This window comes from Gasterosteus aculeatus, chromosome 13 (genome assembly GCF_964276395.1).
Source record: "Gasterosteus aculeatus chromosome 13, fGasAcu3.hap1.1, whole genome shotgun sequence".
NCBI classification, from domain to species: Eukaryota; Metazoa; Chordata; class Actinopteri; order Perciformes; family Gasterosteidae; genus Gasterosteus; species Gasterosteus aculeatus.
In genome coordinates, this window is record NC_135701.1 from 10,319,777 (window position 1) to 10,346,383 (window position 26,607).

The 26,607-nt window shown below is 43.6% G+C and overlaps 5 protein-coding genes across 19 annotated transcripts in view; 1 reads left to right on the forward strand and 4 right to left on the reverse strand.

The window, feature by feature from the left end:
* Positions 1-1,688: 1,688 nt before the first annotated feature.
* Positions 1,689-7,325, reverse strand: spaw (southpaw). Of its 3 annotated transcripts, XR_005714029.2 has the most exons (8): positions 6,623-7,325; positions 6,402-6,511; positions 6,114-6,313; positions 5,749-5,896; positions 5,425-5,540; positions 4,972-5,071; positions 4,672-4,777; positions 3,687-4,157 (listed from the first exon to the last, which is right to left on the reverse strand). XR_005714029.2 is itself a non-coding variant. In XM_040196517.2 (7 exons), the coding sequence occupies exons 1-7, from the start codon at positions 6,867-6,869 to the stop codon at positions 4,751-4,753; spliced, it is 948 nt and encodes a 315-aa protein (XP_040052451.1). In that variant the 5' UTR covers positions 6,870-7,311; the 3' UTR covers positions 4,417-4,750. The 3 variants fall into 3 exon arrangements, 2 of the variants coding, with proteins under 2 accessions (XP_077942774.1, XP_040052451.1); XM_040196517.2 differs by lacking the exon at positions 3,687-4,157 and having other exon boundaries at positions 4,417-4,777; positions 6,623-7,311; XM_078086648.1 differs by lacking the exons at positions 4,972-5,071; positions 5,425-5,540; positions 5,749-5,896; ... (1 more) ...; positions 6,402-6,511; positions 6,623-7,325 and adding exons at positions 1,689-2,089; positions 2,467-3,284.
* A 358-nt stretch (positions 7,326-7,683) lies between these two features.
* On the reverse strand, positions 7,684-12,184 carry tcn2 (transcobalamin II). 2 transcript variants are annotated; one of them, XM_078086646.1, is made up of 10 exons: positions 12,046-12,184; positions 10,732-10,799; positions 10,088-10,277; positions 9,806-9,975; positions 9,407-9,556; positions 8,869-9,041; positions 8,587-8,761; positions 8,321-8,501; positions 8,123-8,241; positions 7,684-7,975 (listed from the first exon to the last, which is right to left on the reverse strand). In XM_078086646.1, exons 2-10 carry the CDS (start codon positions 10,787-10,789, stop codon positions 7,914-7,916), a joined length of 1,278 nt encoding a protein of 425 aa, XP_077942772.1. In that variant the 5' UTR covers positions 10,790-10,799; positions 12,046-12,184; the 3' UTR covers positions 7,684-7,913. The 2 variants fall into 2 exon arrangements, with proteins under 2 accessions (XP_077942772.1, XP_040052449.2); XM_040196515.2 differs by lacking the exon at positions 12,046-12,184 and adding an exon at positions 11,102-11,241.
* ccdc117 (coiled-coil domain containing 117) lies at positions 11,278-14,869 on the forward strand. The gene is made up of 6 exons (XM_040196519.2): positions 11,278-11,799; positions 12,137-12,253; positions 12,348-12,395; positions 12,496-12,771; positions 13,081-13,227; positions 13,373-14,869. The coding sequence occupies exons 2-6, from the start codon at positions 12,159-12,161 to the stop codon at positions 13,614-13,616; spliced, it is 810 nt and encodes a 269-aa protein (XP_040052453.2). The 5' UTR covers positions 11,278-11,799; positions 12,137-12,158; the 3' UTR covers positions 13,617-14,869.
* LOC120831214 (uncharacterized) lies at positions 14,752-22,333 on the reverse strand. 8 transcript variants are annotated; one of them, XM_078086645.1, is made up of 23 exons: positions 22,242-22,333; positions 21,684-21,750; positions 21,520-21,593; positions 21,397-21,451; positions 21,199-21,321; positions 20,188-20,661; positions 19,370-19,442; positions 19,109-19,253; positions 18,911-19,000; positions 18,729-18,841; positions 18,576-18,624; positions 18,387-18,479; positions 18,003-18,122; positions 17,669-17,899; positions 17,352-17,432; positions 16,854-17,047; positions 16,635-16,761; positions 16,468-16,551; positions 16,175-16,386; positions 15,914-15,940; positions 15,710-15,785; positions 15,389-15,586; positions 14,752-15,200 (listed from the first exon to the last, which is right to left on the reverse strand). In XM_078086645.1, exons 2-23 carry the CDS (start codon positions 21,739-21,741, stop codon positions 15,102-15,104), a joined length of 2,796 nt encoding a protein of 931 aa, XP_077942771.1. In that variant the 5' UTR covers positions 21,742-21,750; positions 22,242-22,333; the 3' UTR covers positions 14,752-15,101. The 8 variants fall into 8 exon arrangements, with proteins under 8 accessions (XP_077942771.1, XP_077942770.1, XP_077942766.1 ...); XM_078086644.1 differs by having other exon boundaries at positions 18,911-19,003; XM_078086640.1 differs by having other exon boundaries at positions 18,729-19,003; positions 22,246-22,333.
* A 493-nt stretch (positions 22,334-22,826) lies between these two features.
* Positions 22,827-26,607, reverse strand: part of osbp2b (oxysterol binding protein 2b) — a 32,836-nt gene continuing 29,055 nt past the window's right edge. For all 5 annotated transcript variants that reach the window (XM_040196511.2, XM_040196510.2, XM_040196512.2 and 2 more), the window contains one exon: positions 22,827-26,234. In XM_040196511.2, coding sequence (XP_040052445.2) covers positions 26,092-26,234 — 143 coding nt within the window. In that variant the 3' untranslated portion in view covers positions 22,827-26,091. The remainder of the gene's footprint in view (positions 26,235-26,607) is intronic.

Here is a 26,607-nt window from a genome sequence, read left to right on the forward strand (position 1 = left end):
TAAAACATCATTTTGTTGATGACATTTTTGAAACAGATTTTCACACAATTTGTCGGGTGACAAACCATTAAAGCAAACCCCCTTTTTGTCACGAGTGTGATATTGTGTCCTGTCATCTCTGTGAATGTCTGTAATATTGCAATATACATTTTGAAATGATAAATCTTCATGTTGCTCTCGATACTTAAGCTCTTCCTTTGCTTCCCTGATTCAGCACAAGTCATATCAGAGGAATTCCTCAAGAAGCTCACTGGCCACTGATAACCTCGGCCCGTGGGGTGTATGAAGAGAGGTCAATATACAAATGCACAGAGCTGGGAGACGCTCTCTCCTTCCTCAGAGCCGGATGGGGTCATGTCATCATGTCGCATTCCCGTTCCACCTCTGTTTTGGCACCTTTTTGCTGCACTGTGTGCTGGGTGCATTTTGAGTGGCTTACCAGGCTTTCCCTCGGATGTGAGTCTTGAATAAGTGGTTTAAATGATGGATGTCTTTGGACAAACATTATTGCAACTCATCCTGACTGCGGAGGCTCGGTTTTGAATTAAACTTTCCTCTCTCTCTCTCAAAAGAGCCTGAAAAATACTATTTAAAAGATCTAAGACAATGTGGTCCATACTCTACTGACTTGATTGATCGAAGGATTACTAAGTTAAGCGCTGGGCCCATGAGCTTGTAATACTTTATCTCTGGCAAGAGTGCAAACGCCTGACCAGCAGGGTGTTTTGAACAGAAAGGTTTGTTCAGGATGGAGACAATGTGTAAAAACTGACACATTATTTGGAGGTGATGACATCAAGTTCCTGCTACTGTGTTAACTTGACACTTGCCAAAGTGTCAAGTTAACACATCGGCTGAATTATTAAATACTTATCTTGCACTGTATGTGGTTATTGTATAACTTGTACAACAGTGGATGCGTTCCAGTTGTTTAGGTAACTTGTGCTAGAAGCCTGCAGCTGTCTTTCGTCATCACTGGCCAGTTGTGAGAGTACTGGTCTTATTTGGGTGGAAGTGTGGATTGAATGGTTTCAGCTGATCAGTTCCAGTCCGTCCTGCTCTTCCTCCACAGTAGCTTCACCATCCAGACGTGGACTCCCTCCATTCTCTCCATTGCTCTCGGTTTGTTTGGGGTCGAAATCGCTCCTTGTCACCTCTGCTTCCTGCCCCTCTGCCCACCCCTTCCCACCCCCTCCAACATAAACAAGTGCTACCGCTTTTCTCTCCCCCACGGGCCCATCCCTCAGTACACTTCTGTGTCGTTCCACTCGACCTGCCTGTTTGATCACAATCCACAAAAGAAGCCTGGCAAGAAAGGACACTAATGACCTCTGATGATATGTGCGCCGTAAGCGACCCGAGGATGTGGATTGGAGGTGAAGGCAAATACACTAAAATGTGAGCTGGTCACAAGTCACAGAGGACAAGTGAGATTCCGACGTGGGTGAGTATTTACAAGCAGGTCCTATGTGCCCATGTGGTTTTTATTTGTGTATTTCATTCGATCAGAAATCACTAAAAGTAAAAACAGATGAAAAACAGACTTAAAGTCTCCTGTCCTTTACAACACCGCACATGATATTAGTGCAACCTATTAGAAAACTACTACCCAATACTCAAAAACTATATTGGAACGTCTCAAATTCCACAGTGGAGCTTCCCAAAAAACATAAATCATCACAAGCATGTGGAAATAATGTTTTAATTTATGCTTTCATATTTTATGTACAAAACATACATTATAATGTATAAATAGACACAACATATAACATTTGCTTATCATACTAAAGATACAGGCTATTGCGAACCACCCAGTATGGATGAAATATATTCAAATTCAACGGACGGAGACAGAAGCAGTTGAGCTAAAGTTCACGATTGTGCTCCCTCAATAGTCGCACTCGGCGCCGCAGTGAAACCGGGGACGCGTCGGCCTTCAGTGACATCCGCACTCCTCAACGATCATGTCCTCGTGATGCCGCAGGGCCAGATCGTCGTTCTCGTAGTACAGCATGGAGAGCGGGCTGAGGCGCGTTGGCACGCAGTGTGGGCAGGACACTCTTTCTGGATGGTGATATTGCAAGAGGCTCTGAAAAATACGAGTAATTCAAAATGAATGAGAAGAACCAAATTGCTTAATTAATGGATTTTTTTTTCTTTTTCATACAGAGGCCCAAAATGCAAACAACGTTCACATAGGACCCTTACACATACACCTGCAAATATGTTTGAGGGATGCAGCGGGGCCCCAGGGCTTTTGGATGTTCAATGCCTTGCTCAAAAGGTAACTCGACAGTTCCCAGGAGGTGAACTTGCACCTCTCCAGCTACCAGGCCACAGGCCGTGCTGCTGCACTGGAACCGCATGTTTCCCAGCCCCCACAAACTGAGCTACTTCCAACGTGACAGTAAACCAGCGACTATACCAAATATTATTTAAGATCGTGCTTAAGGAGAAAGATCTCACCTGCATGTACGCGTGGTTGGTGGGGTTGAAGGAGTCGTCCAGTGGTGTTGGACACTCTCCCTCACAGCGAAATGCATTGTAGCGCTTAGGGTGCACAATCCACTCGTCCCAGCCGATGTGTTCGAAGTCCACCCACATGTCCACCTTCCGACACAGAGGCCTCTGGGCCGGCTCTGCTGCTGCTGCTGCTGCTGCTGGAGTAGGTGAAGCTCCTGCCGCCACTCTCATCCTCTCCATTCTGTTCCTTTTGTGACGACGACTTTGTCTGTCACTGCTGGCTCTGTCCATCGTCACATACTTGGAGTTTTCCACAGTGTGAATGAGGCTGTAAGCCGTGTGTCCTTCCTGGGGCAAGTTATGTTTGGAGAAGATCACCATCATGACCCTGTTTGTGGTCGGATGGTATATTTTTCTTTGCCTCGAAGTTTTGACGAGGAACTTGTCAGCGATCTCACCCACATCCCCGATGCCGCTCCCGTGGTCCGACTCAGGTTCCCCCGAGGCCTCCTGGCCGGCCCCCCTTTCTCCCTGGTACAGCCAGTATTTTAACAGAGCGGTCACATTAAAAACCCTCCAACCTTTCTTTGTGGTGCTGGCTGATGTGCCAAAGCTCCCCAAGAAAAGCTGCTCATCCCGGCACAAAGCGCTCTCCGGGTCACAGCTCCGCTTTCGAGAGTGATATAAATCCACTGTGGCGCGCTTAGAGCCGGAGAAGGAAGGTAGTCTGATGCGAAGTTCTGCCAGCTGGACAAGCTCACTGGCAGAGATGGATGACATGTCAAACGTGACCGTCCATCTTTCACCAACTTGATAGCAACCTAAAAAGGGAGACGTGACATGTAAATCAGAACTCAAGAGTCGCGTGCGTCAGTCTACGGGCTCCGTGGGCCGACCAGACCCCCTGAACAAATGTCAAAACACTGGAGTGGGAGGGTGAACAGGACAGGATGTGTATTGAACCCCGCTGTGCAAGGACGTCTGAGGGCTAATATACACACCTTCCCACACAAAAAACAGACAAAGCCTTTAAAGTCAAAGAGCAGTTTGACGCTGGTTGGGTTGTAAAGAGGGAGTGTCTGATAATGCAGATAACGCACCAACTAAAGAGCTGCTGGAGAATAGAGTACACACGAAGAAACTGACAGTTTGTAAAGTGCTGTATACCCAGTGGTGGAGGTAATCATTGTGAAAGAAACAGGAAATCTGCAGGGCTTACCCACCTTTACCCATCAGACTCAGGACGGAGTCAGAACTGTGCGTTGATGAGTTTCGTCCTTGCACTGGAGCGGCGTTGACAGCTGATGATGGTAGGAAATCGGCGCTCTTGAAGGAGCGGTACAGCTGCATCATGTATAGAGGATATCTGCTGCGATGACTGAACGAGACATTTCTGAATGCCAGGCTGGACTTGTGCTCTTTAAGATATCTGTGCCCCTGTGTGGAGAAAACCACTCCAACAGAACAAAAGAGGAATGTGCACAAAACTGACAGGACTCTGGCTTCCATTTGAACTGAAACCTGCAAAACCTACTCCGGATGTAATGAGAGTGAGTCAAAGAACGCCGTCCTTCCTCCAGCTGGTCTCTGGCTGAAATGATGCTATGTGCAGACGGAGCTCCAGACAGCCCCCTTTATAGTGGACAGCTGCCCTTTGATGACCCCTGATGACTGCAGGCCTCTGAACAGCCCCTCTGATCATCAGAGCACACCGGAGGGGGAGAAAAAGAAAACATTTAGCCAAGGTCATTGTCCTGTCAAAGGGCCTTTTACATTCACTCAGGGAGCCGAATCCTTTTGAATTGTGAAAAAACGATTCCCAAATAACACCTTTAATACTGCAGAGCCGTTAGGACGTCTCTGCTTAGTGACAATGACAAAAGTAACAATTTCACACATATAGAACATAGGAATAAAATATGTTATTTAATTGATGAGACAATGGAAAATGCATTGCTAGAAAACAATAGATTTTTATTTGCTAACAGACAAGAAATTTACAATACTTTTCAATTGTCAGTCAATATTGTGTTAAAAATGTGCTGAAGAAGTGACAGCACAGACTTAGTCTAGATAGAACAGTGTAAAAACTCACTCTAACTTCCCACTGAATCTCAAAACACTCACATGCAAACAACAAAAGCAGAATAAAATGTAACAAATAAATGTGTTTTGTGTAATGCTGCAAAATACCAAAAGAGAGAGAACCTTCAATACTATTTTAGATTTCCCCTATGACGTACGGAGGCCTGACTGCTGTCATACGTTTCCCACTGGGGACGTCTTCTTATAAAGCTTTGAAGAAGTTTTTCATCTGTGGAGAAAAAGGTATTTTAGGATAGCTAATAAATCAGACACACAACACATCAAACATCAGATCACACAACATAAATACATCTCCTTGGACCAAACACTGTGAAGATGTAAAACCTCCAACATTGGGACGAGGCCCTTGTGTGGTTTAACCTGGGGGCAGCTCTTATATAAACATACAACAAATAAAAATACCTTTCTTATGAATTCCTCCTGCACCTCTGGGTCGCTCTGAAACTCCTCACTGGCATCCAGCTCCAACACAGGTATCCGTTTTAACTTCTCGAAATGTAATCTGAAAAGAGAGCGTTGAGCTGCATCACACCGACCACACGCTGCTGACCGTCACCACAAACAGCACCGACCCTGCGATACAGAAGCTGCACCTCCGCAGGTGTTGGTGATTTGGGGGAATTTACTTCCTTTTTCATACAAAGACTGTGGTTGGATCATTCACTAGTCATAACAGCCAAATACCAATTTCAAGTGTAATATCTTCACAAAATGACTCTAAAATCTAAAAAGAGTTAAGTTACACCTCAAAAGACCATGTGACTTTCTCTTTTTGTTTTACATTTCAGTAGTCACTAAGAATGTTCACAACATAGACGTCTGAAGAGAACAAACATTCCCTTCATTTACACTCACTCAGTGCTCTTCTCAACAAGCCACCTCTCGTGTTGAACATGCAGCTTATCCAGATACTCCAGTTTCACGCCGGTCTCTTCCGCCCTTCCCCGGCACCTCAGACGCTCCATACATCTCTGGTAAACCACAATGGTGCAATGCATGAGTGTCTCTTTCAAAGAGAAAAGGATTAAAAGGTGAATCGCGTGGCTTCGTGACATCGGGTTACGGACACAAACACCAGTGGCCTATATTATATGGATAGATAGATGAAAAATAGGATGTGCTGCAGACGTGTGGCCAGATTTCTTGTATTGTCTGAAGGTTGCGTGACATCTCGCATACCTTTGGTGGAGCTCTGAGGTAGATAATGCCCTCCAGCTCCACCTGGTGTCCAAACTGTTCCACCAGGAGGGAGTGCCAGTCCTGGTAGACTGCCCACTCTGTCGAGTTGATACAACCCAGCTCGAACATGTTCAGGGCAAAGATGTATCTGACAAGACACAGGAGTTTCATTTAACCAAAGGCATTTCAGAAAAGTGAATTAATTCATAAAAGAAATATCCATTTTACGCCAATTCTAAGACTGGGGCATAATCTTCTCGCTCGTGGAGATTATGGGTCACACTTCTCAAAACTAGTCCCACTGAACCGATTCCCTGTTCAAAGGGAATCCATCCAAGGTCACCCATCGTGACTCGTTCCCCCACCTGTCGCTGTAGATGGAGCGCTCATACACCTGGACAGGTGTCCCCTCTGAGCGCAGTAGGCGCGCCGGAGGAGGCTGCAGCTGCGTCCTCAGACGGCTCATGCAGGAATAGGTCTGAAATGTGTACGACCAGCGCTCAGGGTCCTGGTACATCATCTGCAGAAGGTTGCTGACCGTCGACTGGGGGGACGCGTCTGTCCCCTGGCGAAGACACGAGTGGAGACGGTCAGTTTGGCTGCCCTTGATTTTTGTTGGGGAAGAGCTGGTCAGAACGCGTGCAAACACACACCTTCGAGGTCCCGCTTTCAATGTTCTGCCACTTGCTGACAGGTTCTGCCACCAGCTCCCAGTCCCTGCAGGCTGACTGCATGAGTCTCGCAAAGGTCGACTTTCCCACAGCTGATGAGTGAGAGAACATAAACCCAGGAGACACATATTACCAGACTATGAGGTTGGGACAAAAGAAGATCTTATTTTGAAACCGTGTTCATAAAACGTCACTGATTTTACCGATGTTGCCCTCGATAGAAACCCTCTTCACTCGAGCTGCTCCACTCTCAGATGAACTTGACAGGTCCCTTGACTTACAGGCCATGGTGACGTCACTTAGGTGAGTCGCGTTTCGGACCCTGCGGAGGACGTCAGGTGTCCTCCTCTGTAGCGGATGAGCGTTGCACCCGAATGTCATCACCTGCATCCAATTAGTCTTTAAGGTGGAAACGCGACTGAACCGAGCGCATCGACAGATGGCGGACATGGTGACAGGTTTGCAGAGATCTAAGGCACGTGATGTCGGTATGCGGTCTACGTCGGTCACTAAGAATCGATTTACGCTTAAATGCGCCACCAATTTACCCCAATATACTGGCGGAATTGGTCACAGCGCGCTCACCTTATCAATGCACACGTAAGATGCGGGGGGGGGGGGGGGGGGGACAATATTGGGCTTAATTGAACGAAACGTTAGTTCATGAGAAACCGTGTCCACACGCTAAGAACAACAACAACAACAAACTACTTCCGGTGTTGAGTTCTGTGCCTTCGCGTGAAAATCCTTTCACGGACCTTAACAGCCCCGTTTGGACAGAACATTGGTAGCGAATAACATGTATTACATATACCAAAAAATAGAATAAGAGAGAGATGTGTGTAAATATATTTAATACAACGTTCCTTGTAACCCGGAAACACTTGCGCGTGTCCCTAAAACGTCCCCGGGAAGAATGAGATCAGTTCCGCTATTTATGTTTATCCAGAAAAACATGAAACCGAATGTGTGGCTTTTCATATACGTTTATTTGAGAATATTTAAAGGTGGGGCCTTTCTTATAACTTCCCGTTTCCCTCTAGCTGTGTGACTTTGGTGACATTGGGGTTTTATTCCCATGATTAGATATTAGATATACATGTAGACATGTCAGGTATAAACATGACCAGTTGCATCAGCAAACAAAAGATAGTTAGTGTCAATTGAAGCTAATCTTTTTCCTACATTACTGTATGTGTGCCATTACCAATTAATATTCATAATCCATAGTAAAAACACACACACAAAAAAAATACAAAACACAGACATTCAGAAATTTTGTATTTGTTTAAAACTACAATCATAAAACATTTTACACTCACTTAATAATTCATGTGTAAAAAACATTACAATTTACATACTAATGTTTGAATATTCAGAGGAGCAATGTGAGTTTGATAAGTTCTAAATTACATAATGGGATCAGAAAAATGAAGAATAATCTCTAAACAACATAGTAGAAAAGAGATTTAACTGCTTTGGATCCATATCAATCTAGTAGCTTGTGTTTTTGATGGTTATTTTTTGCACAGCCTCAATCTTGAAGTCATTGACACCTGGGGTAGGAAAAAAATCATTTTATTTAATGGAAACGTGAAAATTAAAAGCAATGGAAATGGCTTTGAATGAAGTGAGTCATTACATATTGTGTGTATGTGCGTGTGTGTGTGTGTGTGTGTGTGTGTGTGCGTGCGTGCCCTCACCCTGAATGAGTGCAGTGCCATCAGAGGAGAGGTGCCAGTATCTGCGGTCGCTCTGTCGCGCCTGCTCTCCGTTTACTGCACTTAAGAAGTTTCCCCACAGGCTGGACTCCTTCTCAAACCTGGCAAACAGCATCAGGTTGTACTGAATGTAAGCAATCACACTGTATTAAGAAGAAAAAGAACCCCGCGTGAACTCACGTGAAGCCAACATTCTTGCCCTTGAGAATTTCAAGGGCCTCCAACAGAGAGTCTCCCTTTGGCACATCGACGGAGTAAACAGCAGCTGCCCCGCTGGACGCCACCACCTCCACCAACACAGTCACCGTGGACTTGCTTCCTGAATCCACCACAGGATCTATGGGCTCCACCACCAGCGTGTCTGTAAGACCACCATGACACAGACAGTGACCATACAGACACAGTCGGGGATCGCAGTGACCACGGTAGAGTAATGCTGCACACACCGTCCTCATTGAGGCACTCCTTGCTTTTAATCGACAGGTAGGATTTGTGCTGCAGCGCTGGGAGGATCTGCGATAGGGCCATGGGGTTGTTGTACGTGTTGCTTCTGGCGTCTGTCCTCATGGCCTCCATTGAGGCAGCGCACTCTGCAACTCTGCTGCCCATTGCTATTAATGCCTTGGACGCAACAAATGAGTATGTTAAAGCTCTGAAGATGTTTTTCTGTGACGTGTCCAGCAGAGAAAAAAGGACGCTGGATGAAACTCTAAGAAGAAGATATATACCTGCACGGCGAGGCCAGTGCTGAACTCATTGCCGATGTGACCGTCGTCCCGACGGGAGGCCAAGAGCTTCTGCTTGATCTGGCTGAGGGCTGCGTCGAGCTCAGCAGCGTTCTGCACGTGGGAACCAGCGTCCTTCACACACTGAAGTGCCATTCCAGCCATGGCATTGGTATCTAGGGCCAGACCGTTGGATAACATTGTGTGCATTTGGCAGGTTTATTGAGGGTTTAATGTGACGCACACAAAAAACAAAACAATATTTGCTGGATTCTTCTCATGTAAAAGCATTGTGGTGGTGTTAACGGAACTGAGGCTAGGCAACAACAGTTTACCACCACAACCTTTCATTCTGGCAATGGTCTGTTAGGTGACCCACCAGAAAATAAATCACAAATTTATGCAATTTACCTGTTCAAAAGTAACTAAAGCAACTAAAACACTTTCATGGGACTTCATGGGATGAATTCCTGCCTTTATGCATATATTTGATAAACATTCTGAACAGCTAAAAGAAAACATTTGTGCGGGTTACACTCACCGGTGCTCTCGTCTCCATGTTTGAAGTGTTCCATTTCTACTGCCTTGATGAGCTTGTTACTGACATGGTTGTTGACCCTGATGCCGCTCACGCAAAGAGCCAGCACACCAAGAGAGTACTGGTAGTAGTTGGTCAATGGGCGGTGGCTGACTGCCCAAAGGAGATTAGGAACAAAATAAACCAAATTATATAAAAACTTAACTTTGCTGTAAGAATTTTAAAAAAATTAAAAAACTATGAAATTAGTAGATAGTTGCTTTATTGACATTTTCCCGGATTTTATTTCAGACAAATGCATTAAAATCAAACTAAATATTCCCTCATTGTGTAGCACAACACAATGGTAAAAACCTTTTAGGACAAACCCTTTGGTCTCCAAAAGGTCAAAGGGAAACTTACACGCAATATTGTCTTTTTCGTCATCCATCTGCTGCTTTAGGTGCGTCAGCAGCGTCTCACTCTTCTCACTAACTGTGAAGGTCACCGTGTTTAAGTCGTAGCAGGAGGACTTCAAAGCCAAAGTGTACAGTGCTAAGAGGCCGACAACGGACTGGCTGTTAGAGAGAGAACTGAGAGAGACACGGGGGACTCAGGTTCAGGTGAGAACAAGAAGAAAAACATCAGTTAAGTGGACATTCAGATTTAAAATAGGAATTTATTTTCGGCAAACCGTTTCAATACCTTTGAATGTCATTGTGCAAAAGGTTTTTTAGTCTGTTCAGGTGTTCACTCTCCTTGGGAGGGTTGTGGTTATCAGAAAGCCGTAATGCCAAGTGGACACTGGGATTGGGGAGTCCTTCCTGTGTCTCCAGAGAGCGAAGGAGATTCTTATTGAGCGAAAGGTGAAACTCTCTGTTGGAGCCTTCAGTAGCTGGAAAAGAATATTAAAAGAAAAAATGTTACTCAGAAATTTTGACCACAGACATAAAATGGTTTATTCAGTGACTCCCTTGCTGAAATCAACATGAACATTTGGAACATTGCAAAACCAGAACTGCAGTATCAGCAGTAACAAGAGGAAACCAGGACTGGCTGTGTTTAGCTGTGCTGTGTTTCGGTTCTATCAATCTCAATGTCTCTCTTGGATATAATATAAGACCTGAAAGATGCAAACATTATCTGTCATTTCACACTTTTGTTTTAAAGTGCAAGCAAAATTAATCTCATTCAGAAACCTGGTGTAAATAATTATAAAAACGACGGGGACCAGTGAGTCAGTGTATTTGTAAAGGAGGTTATTTCCTGTGTTGAAACAGATGAGGACAGTCTGTCATTAAGATTGATTGCTGGATTTATATAAAACAATTAAAAACAAAACAACTTACCACATGGTTTACCAAAGGCAAAAGCCAGTAGGCCCACGATTATGACCAAAGACAGCATTCTAGGCAACCTATTTGGTAATGCACAGTATGAAAATAAATCAATACATTTAAATATTTCCCTAAAAGTAGTAACAAACTGTTAGCACAGCTGTAAAGTTGAGAGGTCAGGAAACTTCTTCGAATTTTAGTTACATAGTTTTGTTATATATCAAACACCAATATCTAAAAATGATTCGATATAACAAAGGATTACACATAATAGTAAATATGTTTAGCGACGTTCGGTCGCAAAATACGATAAACGTATCAAAGCAGTTTAGTCATTTGCTTTTAAGCATTTAACGTGCTGCATTCCACGGCGGTGTCTTACCTCCTCAGAGAGTAATTCGAGTGTGAAGAACTAGAGTTGAGTAGGTAGACAACAACAGCGTTTCACTGTCACATGACTTTCCATTTGCGATGACAAAGCAATGAAGGAAGCAGCCACACGCTGTTGGCTGAGTCATAAACATGGGGTGGAACTATCTTGCAGTCGTATATGCTCTTTGGTAATCGGAACACGCAGAGCAAGGGGCGGGTGTCTATTTCACTTCGCACATTTCGTCTTTAGGACGTCACGTGCGCCGGAATGACCGCTGACCTCCTAACTGACGTGAGCCCGAGTAACAAAAAACTGATGCTACGGCTTCAACAAAAACCTAAACTTCGTTAACATTGCTTCTGAAAGTGACAGCGTGGTCAGCACGAACACCCGTGGCCAAGTCGTTTCCCTTTACGAACGATGACTACAATTCCCACAATCCCCCACACCCGCCATCCGCACTTTCGAGAACCTCGACGATTCTTCCACCGCGACGCGTGAGTTAGCTAGCCGAGTTTAACGCACCCGACCAGCCACGCACTTCACCGCACGCGCCGCGTAATGCGGGTTTAATGTGGTATCACGATGACAAGATTCGCGCGTGCCGCTGCTGTTTGCTAACGGGATTATTCCAGATGAAAACAACATGGACTGACGGAGACTAACGAGCTAACGACACAACACGAAGGGGAAGGGCAGCTGCACGGGTCAGTGTGTTAACGCGTCGCATGGTCTGTTTACTTATTTCAAATGTATGATTCAGCGAATGTATGAAGCTGCCGATGTGTTTAACTCACGTTATATTACCAGCGCGTTGTGCTCGTAACGTTTTACTGAGGTAACGTCACGCCGTTAACTGTAATGCAATGTTCTCGTGTAAACACATGTTAACTATTTGTGCTTCATGTAACGTAATAACTTTTTTGTTGTTGTTGATTGGTATCGATACTGACCTTGCAAATCGGATATATGTGTGTTCCCGTGCATCTCTTCAAATCGTTTCCCCGCCCGGATCATCGTGCATCGTCCTGCTCCCACGCGCAGTGAACCGGGTTGTCTGCCAGCCATGTATTCATTTTCAGGCCCCACGAGCCTTCCTGAATTCGATCTCGGATCTGCAAGTACCTCCGGTCACCTGCAGAGAGAAACTCTATCCAACAAGTATGTCGCAGACAACGAGAGGATTGCAAATTCCCTCTGCACAACCTGCACGTATGATGTGTTTTGACATGTTTGTCCCTCCTTTCCAACGCAGTTGGGAGACGAGATCCCTCAGGAAGCACAGGAGGAGAGTTGAAGATGAGTACGTGAGAGATGCACGGGAAAAGCAGCCTTGCTTAACATTTGGGTGCTTGGATTGGTCGCATATCAGAGTTGTGATAAATATCTTGATGTTTTCTCAGAGGATGCACTGCTAAAAGGAGGCGGTTGATGTTCGAGGTAGAAGTCGGCCTTTCGGAGAACTCGAGCAGCAGCAGCAGCAGCAGCGGCGGCGGCGCTCGCCGCGACTGGCCCGCAGGTAACGGCAGCCCTCCTGCGCCCGCTGTTCCGCAGCCCCATCCTGCATCTCAGAACTTGACTTTGCAGCAGTCATCCTCGGCTCCCCCCCGCCCAGAGGTGGAGAGCTCCTGCATGGAGGTAGAAGCAGCTCAGAGGAAACTGCAGGAGATCGAAGACAGGTGGGCATTATGCTGCGTGTGATGCATGTTTGGCAAGAAATGGCCATTATAAGGCCAGAATAAGACTTCAGAAGAAGAATAAGACCTCAGACGAAACCGTATGCCCCAAAATACAACCCCCAGTTTGTTCAGTGTTTGGATTTGATTGTTATTTTCTGGCCGCATCATCGCTGCGTCACAATAGTATTATTACTATTCTGTTAAAGTGGGCTTTTTTTTTTTACCATTCAGTGGTGTTGATGGCTATGGATGTTATGTTTATATCACATTAAAAGGTGACATCGGCGCATACTGTCCCCTTTATTTCAGAATAACACTGGAAGATGATGACGAGGATGAAGATCTGGATTTGGAGCCGGCCCCGAGGAGGCCGGTGCTGGTGATGTCTGACAGTTTAAAGGAGGGTCTGCAGCGCGGCATCGGCGACATCCTACCGCACACGGTGGCCCAGTCTGTGTACGTTCTCTTCATTTTGTTACAAGAACGTCCAATGATCCATGAAGTAACCCGAATCATATGACCCATGTTCTTCTTGAGAAGCACGAAAACACACTTCTTTCCCACACACGGTTCATTTTGGTCTCCCGCGTTCCTTTTTTAGGAGCCATTCCTGCATGGAGCTGGTGTTGTGGCGACCGCCCGACGATCCCTTCTGTCGCAGGCGGAAGTTCACAGTGCAGAGACAACGTAAACAGCAGATCGCATCTCAGCAACCGCCAACCCCGTGTTCATCGCCCACCCCTCCCAGCGCCCTCAGCTCCTCCAGTGCTCCTGCAGACGCACACTCTTCTCTGTACGTCTTTCCTGTGGCCCACTGCTCGGGTGAGGAGGACATGGAAATGTAGTAGTGCTGGATGAATTGAAAAGACATGCCAAAGTTAAAGACTGGAAATGTGGTCGCACTAAAGACCACGAAGGACTCACTCGAGGTCGGTCAGTCTGGCACGGCATGTTATGAATGTGAGTATGGTGCTGTATGGACAGTGTGCAACCCATTTTCTGCTTCAGTAACTCAGTTTAGGTTCTTTGGTCATAATTCTATTCAACTATATGTAACCTGTTACAAAAATGTTGACCTAATTAATCAGCTTTACTCATGTGAATCTGTTTGTGACGGTCTTAGTTAACCAATTTTGTACCAATTAGCAGAATTTACTTACGTCTCTTAGATATTCGATCATTTGTACAGTATTTTGGCGACGGCCGGCCAACAGCAGACTGATGTGCTGTAAATATGACGTTTTTTGTTAAACATCAGTGTGTAGCATTTGCGTTTTGTACAATTTGAATTGTCAGCTTGTGAGCTTCGTTAACAGGAGCCAAAGTCCTGCTCCTGTGTTTTATCTTCACGTCTGCTCAGCATGACGTCCTGCTTGCTGTTGTACTTGTTGTGGTAGAACGATTATCTTTAGTGCTTTGTAAGTACGCAATCTCTGAGCCATGAGAAATTTGTTACGACGTCCTGACGATGTACCGTTTGATGATTTTATTCTATTTTGATATATACACTACCACTTTGAAACCAGCCGCAGAGTGTTATGGCTTTTCATTTGATTCAACATCGTCCATGTAGAGTTTCATTGGATGAGATGTAGTGGACGTCGCCATGTGTTCATTGACTGTTCCTCTACAGTAGATTCCCAGGATTAACCGCTGTGGAATGACAATTGACCTTCCATTCATTTATATTTAAAACAGTTGGCCTGGTAAGAATTATAAGGATAAACTTTTAGTGTATTGAAAGTGACATACTAGACAGAGTCAAATAACCCTTTTAGGGTCAAGAAGTCATTCCAGCCTCTGAGAAGGATTTTCGATTGCAGCCAGTTCTGAAAACACGACGGACGGTGACGATTACTTTACGTAAACAGGAAAATAGTTGTCAATTAAATAAGAACAAGGTCTACATTTTAATGTTCAACAGCCTGCTGAAACCAAAGATGGCAAACAAATAGACAATTCCAATCAGGCTGCATATGATTGCAGGTAAGCCATTTTTAAACTGTGAGATTTATTTAACATTAAGTTTAGACTTTTTTTTATTTTTTTTTACAACTTTTAAACATTTATGATGTAATAAAGATTTGCACAAAGAACAGTTTCACGAGATGCTCTGACGTTACTCACATGATCATCAGTTTACTCATTCAGTTTATTGTAACCTTGAGTCATAAAAACCTGACTTGTCTCAACACAAAATGTAAGTTAAATGCCCCGATCTTCAGTTACGACATCTGTCTCTGACTAAATCTGCAAACTTCAGCACATTTAACGGTAAATGATTGATTTTATTTGGCAACAAATTACAGCTTGAAATGCATTACAATAAATCACTGGTGTGTGCGACATGCACACAGGGAGGTTTCCCAACTTCTGACGGCGCTGGTTGATGAGTGGCGCTGAATCCCACCGTCTTGCCCTCGAGTGATCTACAAAGGAGACACCGGTATTATAATATATCATCATAATATCAATGTGCTTGCATAACGGTAATGATTTGAGGATTTTCTATCGGGTCCCGCTGTGCTGAATATTACAGAGGAGCAGCAGGTGCTCTGAGGACAGAGCTGGGTTTGCATGTATAATTGCAGTGTGCGTTACTAAACAATACACTCACTGTTGCAATATAAGATCCTGACAAATCCAAAGAGACGCTTTCTGGCGGCGATGGGCTGCAGCTGCAGGCCTGTGTTTCTACACGAAGCTGCTTGACTCTGCTCTGCAGGTGACGCAGGAGCTTAAATGAAGCCACGTCGGAGGAGGCAGCACCGTCCACAACACGGAGGGAGGGAGAGCAAACTGATTTCCAAGCTTTCTGAGGGGGAAAAGAGTTTTTCTTTTTAATAAACGTGTGAACGTTGTCTATCTTTAGGCTACAGATCTGTTGGAGCTCGGGGCTTTTGTTTTTTTTTAATCACTGAAACAGGAAAGGTTCTACATCTGCACTGTGTGTCATCTCTGCTTCGGCCTTCATGGGAACTCTCCGGCTCTCCTCTCGGGGCTTTGATGGTTTCCTGGAAAACAAACAGAGCTGCGTTTGATAGTTGTTACAATGAACACATGTAGGAAGTGACCACTTACATGGAAACAGTTAGTTGTGCATCTATGGTACCACTTTCAGACTCCAGTGAGGTGAACTTACCTGCCCTTCAACAACTTGGTCTTGTACCTGTGGGAAAGCAGGATACCAAAATGAGAGCAAACTCTAAATATAGAACCACAGAATATCTTCATTCTTACTTTGTATAATATCTCCATTCTATTAAATATATATATGGGCTTTTTGTGGGGGTGGGGAAAACCAGTTACGCATTTCCAATTGTTCTGGAAATCACTGCCTAAAACCCACAAACAAACGGATGGGCCTTTCCTTTAACTTGATTTTGGTTCGTTTGAGTGGTACCTCTCCAATTCAGCCGTCAACTCGGCTTCAAACTTGCATGCCAGACGAGCGGCCGTCCTTTCCTTCCACTGAGCCATGCTCCTCTGGACCTGCCTGAGCTCCAGGTCTTTCGCCTTCAGCTGCCTGCGGAGACACGCTGCCATCCCTCCAACCTCGGCTCTTCCTTCACACGGACGAGCCCAGTTCAGACTGCTTAACTCCTCAATGTGCTCCTGCAGGGCGGACGGCGTTGCATGATGAGGTTTCTGTTTCTATGCGGACCGGCGTGTGCACTAAAAAAGTCTGCAAGTTACCTGAATGAGACGCTCCTTTAGAGAATCCAAGGCTCGGTCTTTGTCCGTCCTCAGCTGCTGCCTCTGGACGCTCAGTTGTCTCTCCTGGACAAAGGGGACTTTTACTCATGTCCTGTATACATGTCATATTCTGTATTGTTAAACAGCAGGCATTGCAGAAACTATACCATTTCCTTCCTCAGCTGCTCGGTGGTTTCTTTCTGTGAATGGAGCTCCAGCTGTAGATGGTCGATCAAATGCTTCAGCTGCTCTCTTAGTGTCCTCAGGTGTGTAAGAGCCTCAGTGGCTGTTGGACTGTTCGAGGCATCAGAAAAAACAAACACGTCTTGTTGCCTGCAAAATATCGCCCTCTTTTTACCCCACATAAACCAGGGCAGGACTTGTACCTGTGAGCACTTTGCTGGGCTCCACTGTGCTCCACTAAGAGGTGTAGGTGACGGCACTCCGCTCCCAGCTCCAGTGCCCAGCGCCTGAGCTGCTGTTCAGCTGTCCTTTGGTTGTTGCTTCCCTCGCTGTCCTCTCGCATCCTTCTCAGCTCGTCGGCCTCGGTCTGCTCGGGTCTCAGCACTGCCCTGTGACTCTGTGACAAACACACCACAGCGCGTCAGAGCTTTTGCAGCACCACGTCTCTTTGTTGGCCTGCAGAGAATTGCTTTCTACAGGTTTTTTTTACAAGCGGCCGTCTGTCTCTGCAAGTTCTGCAAATACCAGCCAGCAAAGACTTTAATCCTCCATATGTTGCACTCTCTTCCAGATAGAAATACAGTCGCAGAAAGAGAATGAAATCAGAATTCATTTCTGAATCATTTTAGACAGTAATGGTCCATTTCCTGGTTGCAAACCACTTCACACAAATATTGTATATTTTAGGATTATCAGAGTACCTTTTGCAGGCCGTTTGGCTGCTCGTCATGGTTCTGCTGCTGCTCCAGAGAACCGCTAAGCATCTTTGTCTCTTCTTTTAGCTGTCAGAATAGGAAAGGATCACATGAACAGTAACCCTCTGGAGTGCTTTTACTTACTTACTTACTATGTACTGTATATTGTATAGTGCAACAATCATGAAAACACCAACACTTTAATACCCACCAGTGCCACCGAGACTCCGGAAAGCACCAAGCAGTTTACATTGAGCCAAGGAGGAGCCCAACCTTACTTTATAGAAAACATGGTGTGTCAACGTAAAGGCCACAGCACGTACCACCACTCCACGGCTTTTCTCCTGAGCCTCTTCCAGCGCTTTGCACTGCAGGACTTCCATGTGCTGTAGCTCCCCCCTCAGGCCACCTCTCTCTGCTTGTGAGGCTCCCAGTTCCTCATGCAAATCTAACATCTGTAGCTCCTTTTGGGCCAACATCTGCTGCTGCGTTCCCTCTCTGACTTTGCATTCTCCCAGTTCCCTTTGCAGTTTACCGACTTGAAGCTCTACTGCCTGATAGAAAGAGATACAGAAATACTGGTGAGGATTAAGCTTCACTGATAAATATTACATTTTACACTTTTAGAAATTAGAATCTGATGTGCTTTGGTGACACCTCGAGCTCTTCCTTTCTCTGCTCGAGTTTTTCCTCCAGAGAAGCACAAGTGTCCCTCGGTGAGCTGTCAGCTTCCGTGACCGTCTGCAGCTCCTCACCAGTCTGAACCTCCGGTTCACGCTAAACACACATGCAGACACACTTTCAAACACCAAAAGCAAATTCCTCCAACCAATAGACACAGAAAATCTAGTAATACTTAACCTGTTTGTACACAAAACATTAAAAAAATGTAACATGAGAAAACAAAATCAAAAACAAATGACATCCGACCAGAGATGATGGTGTAGTTATAACTTTGTATGTTTGTGTGTGAACAAAATGACATAAAACACATTTTGGTCTTGGTTTATAATTGTCATCCTTAAGGCCTTAACACCGTACCACTCGTTTGGACTCTCGTGTCTCTCTTGCCCGTCGCTGTTCAGCAAGCGGCTCCGTCTTCTCCCTCTCCAGCGCCGGAGTGACGCCACTTGGCTGTTTGTGGAACAGCGCAGGATCAAAAAACAGAAGTAATGAGGAAAGAAAACGCGACGTAATAAACAGAGTCTGGTTTGATTGTCGTGCGATTACCTGGAGAATGCAGGACTCTCTCTGCCTTCGCTGCTCGTTCCGCTGGCAGCTGAAACACATTCGTTACTGCTTGAGAACCCTGTGGCTGCAGTGTGATGTTTCCATGTTGATGCATACAGCTTTGTTTAAAGCGGATAGTTAGAGTTTTCATACCTGATAGAGTCCCGTCTTGCCCCGTTGTCTCTTAGAACAAACTCTAGAGTCCTCTTCTGCTTCTCCATCTTTGCTGTCTCTTCAGTCAGACGCTTTAATTCCTGCAAGGCATGCTGGGACACGCACCAAACACTGTGAGTACTAGTGAGACTTCTATACGCACGCGAGGAACTACGCATTACCGTTCTTCTTTGTTGAAGTTCAGAGAGGAAGAGATTGACATCTTTTATCTGAGCCTTCTTCTTCTGTAGCATCATCTCCTCCTCTTCACACTTCTTAACCAGACACACAATTCCAGTGATGTCACATACATCATTTACACAATTGACGAAAAACATTTCTCAGATTATACTGAATATGACTGGCAGTTTAATTCCCACTTGTCTAATTGTAGAGAGCCGCTCTTTCATCCTGGCCCAGTCGGACTGCGTCTTCTCTGGTGTTCTTTCTGTCCTGCTTTGCCTCCTCCAGGGATTTACTTCTTCATCCGTGTCCTGATCACCATCACCAGAAGAACACACAAGTCTGGGATACAAAAACATGCATAGTGGATATTTTAAAATGTGTACAGAAGGTTTGCAAAAAAATACCCAAATATAATAATATAATTATGTTTTTTTGAGTCCTTCCACATGAATTACCTGTAAGTCTTTCTCCTTTTAAGCTGAGCTTTAGGGCTCCTGTTTTGGACATTTTCATTGGAGAATCTTTGGCCTTTGCAAACAAAGAAAGGTCAATTCTGTTAAATTCAGAGATTCCATTTAGAATTTGATCACATAAAGGATCACACGGCTGTACTTCAGGTTGCCTTCCTTCATGTGAAGGTGCGTCACAGTCGCTGTTCGTACAGCAATCACTGATGGTGACGGACTGAATGAGAGAGCGCCGCCCTGAGGCTGTCACTCAAATCACCTCAGCTGTAATTCCACATGTGTTTATTCCAACCTTGTTGATATATTTTCCTTCATTTTAAGAGTTTGTAAAAACAGTAAAAATCTCATTTTTGGCTGTTCTTTAGTGATAATTTATATATAAAATGGTTTGTCTAAAATGCTACTTGCTTTCCTCCATATTTGGAATGAAGTCTCTCAGCTGGCTGCTCAACTTGCTCTGTGCTGATTGAAGGTCACTCGTCATGGACGTGGTATCAAAGCTCCAAACAAACGGGCCTCTCGCAAGTTGCTAAATAAAATCCTTATTTATCCCTACAAACCATGATTGGTTCTTATTTTGTTAGTACCCATTGATTTCTGGGATTCACCATTTTTTCTTAATTGTTTATTTTACTTTCTCTTTCGTCTTTTTTCACAATCTACAAATTTTTGTCCAATGCAATGAAAACACACATTTCATCTTTTAGGAATAGAAAATTGCATTATTTTATCTTTGGGAAAAACAAAGCAATTCTTTGTAAAATTGGACAATTGGCACACACTTATTAATAGTCATTAATACTCACTGCTGCCATCACAACCAGGCCTCTGGGGTTTGTTTCTCTTTTCAGCTGCGGTTGTCTCACTCCATGATGTATTTACTCCACAGCTGGACAATGTTCTGACATTAAGAATACTTTGTCCTTTTTGTTCACTGAGGCAATCGTCAAAGCCAGATGTCACCTGCCTCTCCGTCACTTCCTTCTTGTCGAGTCGCTGCATATTGCTCGCGAAATGGTCGAATTCAGATTCGACCATTTCGTCTCTGAAGCGCCGTCCAAAGTCCTCGGTGCAGATGCTGTCTGCAGGAGGGAGGGAGTCTCCGGCCAAACCTCCCTCATTACAAGCGTCTCCCAGCAGCCTCCTGAGTCTCCAGATGACCTGTTCCCTCTGACTCACGTTCTCCCCCATGTCTCTTTCCAGCAAACGTGTGCTGCTTTCTGGGGGAGAAATTGAGGAGAGATGGAGAGATGGAGAGATGGAGAGAGAGATGGGGGGGGCTTAAGAAAAATTAAATTCAAAAAGTTTATAGTATGAAAGGAAAAATTGCGATATTATAGAATCAGGTAAATGTCAGAGTGCAGTAATATTTTATATTACAACGTCATAAAAAATGGGTACAGTGTGTCATATGAAATATCACTAAAAAGTGTGATACTACAATATTTCATAAAACCGGTCATGGTATAGTACCTGGCACACACTGTAATGGTATTGCAATTAACAAGTAAAACAATTTTTTAAAAATTATGCCGAAAAAGAGTCACCAAAAAAGAACAGAAAGTGATTAAAAATGTCATTAAAAAGTGTTCCGTCTTAAAATGCCATGATGAAAGTAAATGAAAAGTAACACATTCCATTTTTCCTTTTTTATGATTTTATGGAGAAGGTGTCATGGTTGTGGCCATACAAATATCATAATTAATCACTTGAAAAAGTCATAAAAAGTCTCCTACCAGAGTTGCAGGTTTTAAAGCATTTCAATTGTTAAGATAGAGATTGAGATTACTGTAATAATACATACACCAAAATAATACCTGATGTGTGGTCCATCTTTGGAGTGTGTATCAAATCAAGACAAGACAAGGGAGTGTCATTTGTTTGAGTTGTACTCCCAAAGCCGGTGTCTTTGCTCAAGGATTGACTCCAAATGAGAGGATCTAGGGGAAAAAAACATGTACACACGTAAAAAAAGAGGAACAATACCTTAAATTCTGAGTTGTGACATAAATTACCTGCATCTTTGCCACCGATCTCTCTGGAAATTGTCTGACATTTCCTGGGCTGGACCTACATAGATTAATCACTTAAAACATTTATTCCAGATTACACATACAGACAGAAATGAGATCACAGACCTGCAGCTGACCAAGCTGAGCATCAATAGCATCTAGGAGAAGGTCACACGGGTCTTTTCTGCTATTGTTGATTTCTATCAGAGCAGACAAAAAGGTAAACATGAGACGATGTTATTCCCTAAAAGGGTGAGATGTACATAACAAAGACGCACTACTAATAAAACCTGCGTAGAAAAGCTCATCTATGACGTCTGCACCTCCGGCGTGGCCTCGGTCAGCCATGTCCTGCAGCTGAAGACAAATGTTCAGACACTCAGCGGACAAAACATCCCCACTTCCATCTACTATTGGTAGAGGCCCACTGGGCCGTCGTAATGAGTGGGGGGCTTTGTTGCCCTGTTGTCCAGGAAACCAAGACAATTTAGCTTGTTGGCCAAACTGACTTCTCTTCACAAAGACGGCCTCCTGATCTCGTCCACTCCCCACAATAAACAGTGCAGGAGCTATAAAAGCCCCTGAACTTAATAGTGGCAATTAAGGAATTTAAGTATTGAGCTGACTGAAATACCTAAAAGTTAATACTATTGTCACAATAACTATGTTCTCAACGCCAGCTACACCGAATAATCACTTTGTTGAGCCTTTCCGATTAATTCATTAAGTTGATTGCCAAATGACAAACATCTCTAACATGCAGTCACAGCTAATCTGAGACGCTCTGTCTGAAAGTAAAATAGTCTCACCGTCATTGTGCCGCCTGAAGGAAAATGCATATTACTTACTTACTATCAGGGGACAAACGAGGAGGCGCTGACTTCCAGTCTTCTGAAGTACAAGTGAAGCTCACAGCTGGCGCACTGAGACTTGATTGACGGGAGCTCGAATGGGTTGCCATGGAAACGGCCAAACAGCTCGCTGTCGGCACAGCGCGGTAAATCACAGAGCGCATGCAGCGGCAACATTTGCACCATACTTTGCCTAGAAGTGTGTGCCGGGTTGTAGAGATTTAAATAACACTGTAAAATTATGTAAAATTCTCTAAATATTTGAATTAGTTGTATATATTTACATGCCTTAAAATTGTGCCTTTGACGTTCAACCCCATCTGGGTTGGTATGTTGATTTAACTCTTGTAGGCTGTGAAGGGCTTTTCTTAATTTTCTGTATTTAGATTTCTTTGTAAAATAAAACCTTCCTAAGTCAAAGCTTGCTATATTGTTTTCATGCTAATAAATTGTGTGGTTACTGCTGCAGCTTTGGTGAGTTTATTCACGTATTAACACTTTTTTGTGCTGAAACTCAAAAAATCGAAATGATCTCATTTTTTATCTCATCTTTCAGCCGTTAAAAAATAAAGCAGACGGATATCCAGCTTGAACAATCGCAACTTTATTATCTTCTTTTTTTAATTATTATTGTATCTTTGTCATTAACAGACAATGTTATACGAGTAGAAATTAAGGGAGAAGATACACAATAAAAAAAAAAAAAAGAAATCTTGAATCCGCAGTTTCACCTGAAAACACCGACATGTATTTGGGGATTAAGAGTAGCAGTCAAGGCAGGTCAATCTCCTTTGACCTCTAGTACCAGGCCACGGTTGTGATGTAGCTGTCGTCATCATCATACAGATCAATGACATTATCTCACACAAATCACAGTCCGAGGGGCAACCGGGTTTGGACAAGGCAAGAAATTCTCCCCATTTTTATTAGATTGCTTCTGCTTCATAACTGAGCAGCATCGACTGAGAAGGAAATGTTTGCCTTGCACGCACACAACGCAAACTCACTACGCATACAAACACCAACATAAGAATAATGGCACCCATGAAGGTAGAAATCAGCAAATAAGAAAATCATACTAGAGTGAATTCAGTGAGATGAAATGAGAGAAACAATGAGAGGGGGGGTTTACATTAGAACTCCCCCAGAAATGGCGGATTAGAGGTTATTTCTAGTCTACAGTACACAACACACACTCTCCACATACACTTTGGTTGTTGTGTTGTTTCTTTAAGCTTTCAACTGTTTTGTTTAAGCAGCAACAGCTGTGAGCCAAAACCTCCACATGTGGAGTAGAGTCACCGTCCGGTACTGAATGATGATGACACAGATTACATAACAATAACAGTTACATATTTTGGATTTATCCCTGTCAAAATGTACCACCTTTGACTCTGAAAAGAATAGTATCAGGTAACCTTTATTTTTTTTAAGTAAATTTAGTTTTTTTTAGGTAGATTTAGTGAGTAAACTGTGCTAAAATGTGAACTGCCAGATGTGTTGATCTCTGAAAGCATTACATGGTTACCAATGTACTCATATCAACGACTCTATAAAAAATATTTTAATTGTTTTAACAGTTTTTGGAAATATAAAAAAGAAAAAATGCAGCTAAATTGAGGTTGCACACGAGTTAACATCCATCCTCTCAGAATCAATCTGGATTAAAAAATGAAATTACTGGAAATCCTCCCGGCTCACTCAGTCATTTGTTTTCATATTTGGACGCACTGTCTGCATAACTTAAGACTCAGATCAGTATAATTATTCTTCATCTCACAATCTCTCTTTTATGACAAAATATCCACACAAATAGACTAGATGGAAGATACAATACATCCAGCCTTAAATTCTACATTCCTAATAATAATTACAAAAAAATACTAACTGTTTTTTAAAACTCTTGTCTCCGTAGACATGTAGTGCACAGGTTCAGTCGATTGAAGGCAAAAGACTGAGGGGGGGCCTCTGTGAGCTGATCCCAGATCAGATATGTGCACAAACTCTGAAGGAAAGGACCATGCGTGAGCTGCATTGAAGCTGGAGCGCCAGCTGGGGAGGAGGTCAACGGCAGTAGGAGCAAGTGTCAGAAGTGTGCTACAGGAACCAGCCCTGTGTGCTTCTACAACCTCTGACCCCGTGTCCGGACCTCCGGCCCCCTCGGAGATGCCGCTCCAACCCCACGTACAGCAGTCCTCCTGGAAACTTCTGAGCTTCAGACTAGTGAGGGATGGATTTTGTGGAGCACGCCATGGAAACCAATCACTGAATGTCTTTGGTGCAGACGGAGAATGATCACTGAGAAAGACGTGTCTATGAACGGTCGTCACGGTTACGGTGTGTTGTGATTGGAGAGCACCAGAGGACAAGGTAAAGTACATGTACAGAGTGACATGTTCTCAACACCAACACAGATATGTACTTCATGTAGGATCTACCACAGTGAAAAGTGCTAGTTGAGTTATTTGATGGAGTGATGTGGATATTCTATGTGTTACTGTAGAAGCGCTAATGTGTTTAAACAAATGGACCAACTAGGCCTATTACAGAATATCAATAATCAGAATCACAAATGGAAGATGTCTTAAGCATATTCAGATGACTGAGATGCACTTTGTATCCAACATATTAAATGAAGAATCAGCCATATTATCTCTATATGCACTCTAGTCTTAATTGACTACTTCACACTACGACTGTCATTTCTGGAGGGAAACTCCAACATTCACACTGAATAGAACAAGTTCAGCAGTATAAGAGACAGTTTGCCCCAAAATGTTACAAATAATATAAATAAGAACTGTGAAGTAATTCAATACATTTCTAAAACACAGCTCGTTATATAAAATGTTTTTTTGTCATGCTTATTTTCAGGATAGATTTTATAAGCTGGACAGTTTTATTGGTTTCTTTCCAGCATTGTGTCCTCTTTTCCACAATGTGTATTGATTGTATTTATGTTAAATTTTATGTGTATATATTTTTTCTCTGACAGTTTTACCACCAGTTTTCAGCTCAATCAGATCAAAGCCAATGAAATCTGGCCCTGACATTTTCATCTGTGACAAAGAATTATGAAATAGGATCACAGTCAATTTCAAAGTAATAAAACTGACATTCCACAAAAATAAGCAGCACAAAATAACATGTAGTACGGTTTAAAGATAAAAAAATCATACTTATGTTACCTATTTTTTGTCTGTACTTATTTTTACTTACTTTTTTTGAGAATATCCTTCTAATCAATATTTTTAACACATTTTATCTGCCGTACTGATAAGAAAATCTGAAAGGCATATATTTCTACGATGACTTTTTTGGGCTTTAGTTGGAAAATACAGAGCATGAAATTATTCGCGTAAAGAAAATGAGGGGAGAAAATGTAAGATTTATTAAGTCTGGCATGAACTCAACTGTACTGAATTAAACAAAGTATGAGGACCCTTTTCAAAGTAAACCCCTGAAATGCTGTGTATTCAACAGTATTCTGTATATGTGTGTGTTAATGCTTTTGACCCAGGTTTCTGTCCAATCCGTAAAAACTCTAAAACCGGGTGAACACAGAAAAGTGAGTAAGATTTATGAAGGAATGTGCAGGTGCCTTTTGTTGTGTAGTACCACAACTCCAACAACATGTCACATCTACACAATTATTGCACTGCTGTTTCTTTTTCCTCATAGTAAAAACAGAGTGTACATTTGGAGGTAATCTGAGAGTGTGCGAAAACAAACACATTCTCATGCTCACCACAGGTCCACGTGGTGCTACGCACCATTACTGAAGGACCAGAGGCAAAGCGGTTCCCAGTCCGATGAGGTTAGGTGTGATTTGGGGGGAGTTCTTGGGTTAGAAGATGTTGGGACACATGCTCCAGTCCTGTCTCTCTTTTGCCTCCCAGTAACCTCCCTTGTACACAAAGTTTGTGTCTCCAGTGACTGAGTCCCTCCGCTGGTGGAACCACAATGGCTGGTAGCCTTCGTATTCCTTGCCTGCGGGAAGAGACACAGGCGTTACTCAATTCCTCTCATTGAAATTGCGCTCTAGTGGAGAAGCCACACTTGCAGGCAATTTGCTTTGCGATCAATTTGGCTTCACACATATGCATAATGTAGGTGGAGCAATCCATCGCAGTGCTCTGCCCGATGCAGTGTAAATAAATCACTTGCTGACGTGGCTCCGCCACCTTAAGAATACTTGTATCTGTTATTCCATGTAACATGTATGCAGGAAAAGCCATTTTCCTGAGTAATTATGTCAAGCTGCCATGAGAGGGGTATCATGCAGTTCCACACAGTCAGACCATACACAGGACACAGAGGAGGGTGTGTATGTGTGTGCGTGCATGTAGGTTCACAAGTATGT